Source organism: Rutilus rutilus (genome assembly GCF_951802725.1).
Source record: "Rutilus rutilus genome assembly, chromosome: 5".
Taxonomy (NCBI): Eukaryota; Metazoa; Chordata; class Actinopteri; order Cypriniformes; family Leuciscidae; genus Rutilus; species Rutilus rutilus.
In genome coordinates, this window is record NC_140213.1 from 3,385,004 (window position 1) to 3,391,003 (window position 6,000).

General features: G+C 40.4%; 1 protein-coding gene across 2 annotated transcripts in view; it reads right to left on the reverse strand.

The window, feature by feature from the left end:
* Positions 1–5,617, reverse strand: part of ppp1r37 (protein phosphatase 1, regulatory subunit 37) — a 66,009-nt gene extending 60,392 nt beyond the window's left edge. For both annotated transcript variants that reach the window (XM_084409511.1, XM_084409510.1), the window contains exon 1: positions 4,082–5,617. In XM_084409511.1, coding sequence (XP_084265637.1) covers positions 4,082–4,703 — 622 coding nt within the window. In that variant the 5' untranslated portion in view covers positions 4,704–5,617. The remainder of the gene's footprint in view (positions 1–4,081) is intronic.
* Positions 5,618–6,000: the final 383 nt, after the last annotated feature.

Below are 6,000 nucleotides of genomic sequence, written 5' to 3' on the forward strand. Positions count from 1 at the left end.
GCAACGCGTATTGATTATATTCACTGCACATAACGTTTGCCTATTTATAAAAAAAATATATATATAAAACACAAACCTGCCTCTTTTCGTTTTAAATATAATATAAAAATATTAAACATTTTAATATGGTCCAGGCAATACGTGCATTTGTACTAAACAACAGATTTTGCAGTAAACAACATTATAGATCATCTTCGTTGTATTAAAATTTAAAATGACAAAACTCAACCCAGTCTCTTTTTGTTAAATTTCAGTTTTATCAATATTAGCCATTATAAAAGTATAAGTAAAAGGTATAAGAAGCTATACAAATAAAGCAAACAATTCAGTCAAACATACAAAGTCAGCGCTCTAGTCTAACCATACAACGGTAAAGTTAAATAGCTTATAAAGTTATGAAACTTCCCCTCAGCCAAAACGACTGGCCAGGGAACAAGTTATAGATTCACAAAACCAAAAATCGCCCGTTAGATACACACAAGACGAATTATACCTCATGTTTAACCACTACAGAGACACCAGGGTCAGCGGCGAACGACTAGCCGAGGAAAAGCTGTTGCAGGCGGGGTACATGCGCCGAGCGCCCGGTCATCATCGCTGGATCTCACAACTGGATAAAATTTTCATAAATCTTTAAATAAACCACAGATTTGAGCTTTAAACAACTACATTCTCGCCTGAAAAACTCTTAAAACTACATTTCATGATACAGAAACAGTAGTATTATATTTCAAATGTGTTAAAAAATGGCGCTTCTTATGTTGTCATTCTCCAGTTGACGCAACCTAAGCTGTCAATCAAGCTGTCAATCAAAGTTAACCACGCCCTTATTTGTCATTCATTTTATATCTAAATACGATCTAAACTAACGAGTTAGAAAAAAATTCACTACCCTCGCCGTTGTCAGGCACTCGGAACCTATCGAAAAATACAATAAAAGTCCATGGGACCAACCTGTAAAAACATGAATTTATGCTGTGAAAACGGACATTTTAACATGGGGGCTATGGACATTTGCTCCCTTTTGGGACCTTCCCCTAGCGGATTTTCGATGTATTGCAGTTTTTCGCACTTCCGGGTAGGCTTCATTTTTCAGATTAGAATGTTGCCCCTTGTATTTAAACCTTTTTTTCAAGGAAAATTGAAAAATGTATTAATTTTGGTGTATTCTTCATGCCTTTGAATAGCTTGAATGTAACAGTCTTTCCTCAATTAGTATACGCGGTTCTATGAATATGCAAATGAGTCTGAGGTTCACTGCAGTTTTCAGGAGAAAATACTCAGCAATGGTGTCGACTTATGGATTTACACATGATGTGTCTTAAAGCATCTTAAAAACACCACATAGACACATAAACAACATTAAAAGCTTGATTTTTTACCACAGGGGGGCTTTAAGTCACCATTGTAACTACAAATAAAAGAGAACAAACAGCTTGGTTTCAACTGAAGTCAATGATAGGAGACACACAAACACTATAGTGACCAGAAACTCTGGGTCAGAGGAAAGGGTGTAGGACACCAAGCTACAAAAGTGGGAAGTTCAACTCAGAATATAAGGAAACTATAGAGTGTACAGTACAGTCACGTGACTTAAACTACTTCCTCATGCCTAAATAACAAAGAGAACAATGTGTGACTGTGAAATAAGACCTGCCAACACCTGTGTTAGCGTAAGATCAGCTTTAATGCGATCAGGGTTCACTCACATGAGTAATTAAACACACTATAGTTACTCCATTGCAATGTACTCGTAGTTGCTCTAAGTCCAATATTTTGCAAGGACAGCGACCAAGTGCACTGTGCTCTGCTCAAAGTCATAATAATGGCGGAGCAGGATCGGGATTGCGGGAAATCTCCACGGACAACATTACTTGGAAATTACCCAGCAACCTTTGAGCTAGCTGATCAGATACCTAAACATTACAGGCTATTACCACAACTATCCTGGGATAACTGCACCTAGATCCTCTAAAATGCACATAAAACTGTCTCTTCCAAGAATAGGTTTAAGTAATGAACACTAAGATACCAAATTACACAATGCTTTTGCTTTAAATTAGTAAACGCCACTAATGATCTTTCAAAACGAATGTACAGGTAACACTTTGCAACAACGTTAAAGCTGTTAAACTTGGTTAATGCATTACGTGTAAATGGACTAACAGCAAAGTATTTTTACATAATTTATAGAAGGGTCACAGATGAATAGGCTACTATTGTTCATTGTTAATTCATAATACATTAATGTTCATTTAAATGTGACCCTGGATCACAAAACCAAGTCACGAGTCGCACGGGTATATTTGTGGCAATAGGTCAAAATTATTCATTAGGATATTCAGTAAAGATCATGTTCCATGAAGATATTTAGTCAATTTCCTACCGTAAATATATAAAACATACATTTTTGTGAGTGAATGCAGCACAATCGCCAACATAAATGAACAACTTTAAAGGTGATTTTCTCAATGTTTCGATTTTTTGCACCCTCAGATTCATATCTCGGCCAAATATTGTCCTATCCTAACAAATATATCAATGGAAAGCTTATTTATTCAGCTTTCAGATGATATATAAATCTCAATTTAAAGGCCCATGTGACCTTGGTTTTGTGGTCCAGGGTCACAAATGTCAAACATGTGTCAGTATAAGAAATTGGCATCAACCAAAAGTGTATAAAAGTGTTGTTCATGATGTTAGCATATATTATTGTTTTTGTACATCTTTGCAACATAAAGGTTCAGATTTTGCGCAGCCGAGCCTATATTCATATTCGAATGCAAATCAATTACATACATGTTCACGATTACATGTCTGTAATCAATCAATGATACCAGTTAGTTAAAGCTCAAGTCAAGTGTCTTCGACAGACTTCTAAAGATGACTAAATTGAGTTATAGATTGAAAGAACTAGGCTAAACCAAGTACAATATCAAATATATGTTGAAACTTCCTTTATACTGGGACACAACTAAGTAAACAAACAGCAGCTGTCAGACTAAACACTGCATGTATTGTGTCTCGACGGCTTTGTTGTTTTAAGTGTTGTTTACACACACACACACACACACACACACACACACACAACACCTTGACCAGTGCGATAGGCGATGGAGATTCCCTGCAGGGTAAACAGAGACACACCTCAAAACCTTTGGCCTAGAAAGCAAAGAACGAGGCTGTTAGCTGTATTCTGCTGGCTCAAAAACATCAGACACGTCGCAGCCGATCAAACCGAACGATGCGAGGTACCCTAACCCTGGGTCGTTGTGTTTGACAAGAAGACTCTGTCTACGAGATGCTGAGACCTCAGAATGAGCTGTACACAACACCGTCTGGAGGAGTTGGAGAGGTTTCTCCACACGCCCTGAGGCTCAGAGACGGATCGCAAAAGCTTTCTGCAGTTGTTATGGAGCCGTTGAATGACCCCGGAGGACTTGCGGATCAAATGTCACATGGATCACGATGGGAGTCTTTCAGGGAAAAGCCACCGTTCTCGGAGCATGACAGGTAACAGAAGCCACGTTCAAAGCCTTGGCTTCAACTCTACAACTTCAACAATTACGCAAACCTTTTACACAACAACGCAAGCCACAAGAGACGAACTCTGGATTCGAGATGTGACTTAATATTTGAACCAAATAGCCCATTCACACTGTGTGTATCCGAGTATCTGTGTATCTCCGAGTGGAATCAGTTCTCAAAGATCCACACTGTGTATCGCAGGTGTTTTGGTCTGATGTGTGTACGCTCTTTGTAGGTTTCTATGACAGTGATGTTGCATTGGAAGGCCTCCAACACAGAGGGGGTTTGCAATGTTTTCTTGCATACAATATGACGACGCAGGACTACTACGTCTAATAAAGCAGAAATGTTGGCAGGCGCAGCTTTATCAGGTGTGTGGAAATGGGCGACTTGCAGCGGCTGGCGAAGACAGGCTGAAACGGATTAGATTTGAATAGGATTTCGAACCATATATAGCTTTAAATGGATTTTTATTGCCAGTCACACTTGCTAAATACGTTCAGATTCCAATCGTACACGCAGATATTGACAGTCTGAACGAGGTCTAACTCACCGTGTCTCCAAGGGTCCTTCGGCTCGACGGCACCAGAGACGATGTCCTCGTCTGATGGAAAGGTCACTCTCTTTGACCCGTGCTTAATCCCAACTCCCTCGTCCGGTGTTGTAGCCGAGACGGGCACGTCGTCGTCCCTGCGTTCCTGCGAGTGCAGTTCGATGACTGATATTTGAGAGTTAACACTAGAGGCACTTTCCTCGCGTTGAGTCTGGGCTGCTGGCTCCAGCTCCAGAACCCCATTTTCATCGAGACTTAAATCGACTCCGATGTCCATCTCCCCATCGTCTGCTTCACCGCCACCATCTCCGACAGAGCAGTTGATCACTGGCGGTTCCTCAAACTTGCTTAAGCTCTGTTGCAGGTCACCGGCAGAACCATTAAAGGGTTCGGCGGATACCGCAATGGATCCGTTGTTTTTGCTATGCGGTGCTTTGAGCTCTGTGGAACCATCATCCTTTAAATGGAGGTCTTTTAACCTGGCCAGGACGGCAGCATCCCGTTCCCCTTGGTCTCCATCCAGCGTCTCACGGGGAAGGATCTCTGGGGATATAGTGTTGTCAGGCACATTGCACAAATCTATAGCATTGCACACATCTACAGCTTGCTCCTCGCAATTCATCTTCTCATTTCCAGGGAGCTGGAGCACGTCCACTGCCCGTCGAACACTAAAAAAACAAGTTACAAGTTCCCTCAAACACCTCCAATGCAGTTCAATTCCAGGGAGAAACCGTTCAAGATCTCCTTAGTGAGTGCATCACTAACTAAAAGTTCACATTATAGAAGCGCCTGTTTTTATACGCGTCTCATATATGCACTTAAATGCATTCATACATTGCTGTAGTCTTGATTTTTAAGGGTTGCATCAGGAAAAGCAGTATCTATGTCCGATTATGTGCTCTAATCAAAGTTGTAAACACCTACAACATCTTTCACAGTCGAATTGAATCAGTTTTAGCCGCATTAAAAGTCTCACATGCACTTCATGTTGACATTATCAGCAATCATTGTATTTTTAATGTCCCTGTCCACCATTACGAATAAGAATAACGATGGAGAATAAGTTAAGCACTGATAGATGCATTTAAAGCAAGTATAAACAAGCCGTGGGATGATGAAGATTATGCTGATGAAGACCAAGCTTTCTCGACTGGCCTGCTGTCCCACACCAAGACGAATAAAGTACTAAAACGGACTCCTTAGGTCAATCATTTACATGTGTAACGCTCCAGTCGTGATTATAAGCTGTCAAGACGAGGAATCCTGCACTGTCACTTTCCGTGTCGCAGTGAACACGAATAAACACAGGCGTCACAGTCCGGAGCGCGCGCTCATCCCCAAAAACCGCCACGAACCGACTCGTTTTCTCCGTTTAAACACTCTATTCGGGCCGGCTTGTATGAACGATGCTTTTCACATCGCCAAACCGCACAGACAAGCAGAAAAAAGGAAAAATATTGGCCCCGTTGAAGCTCCAGTCCGGACCGACTGTGTATGTGTGTCTGTTGACTGTTCGGAGATACGTCATCATCAGCCCGGTTGGAAACGCCGGGGAAGATTTCAGCAGGCGCACTTTCGGCGCTTCCACTTGAGCGCTGTTTTATTTATTAAGGAAATGGCAGTAAAAATTACAGAGTTGCTCATGTGTTGTGTTTCTTTGGCAGACTTTCATTCGCAGCAAATGCGTTTGTAATTTATCTAGATTAGTATTTATAAGAAATCACTATAAAAATATCTCAACGAATCAGTTGACGTTTGATTCCTTCCAAACAGCTGTCACGTTGGATGGTTTATGACGCGTGTTACAGATAAAAATGTATAATATCTAAACATATATATATATATATATATATATATATATATATATATATATATATATATATATATATATAGCATAGTTATTCAGTATATTTTCGTAA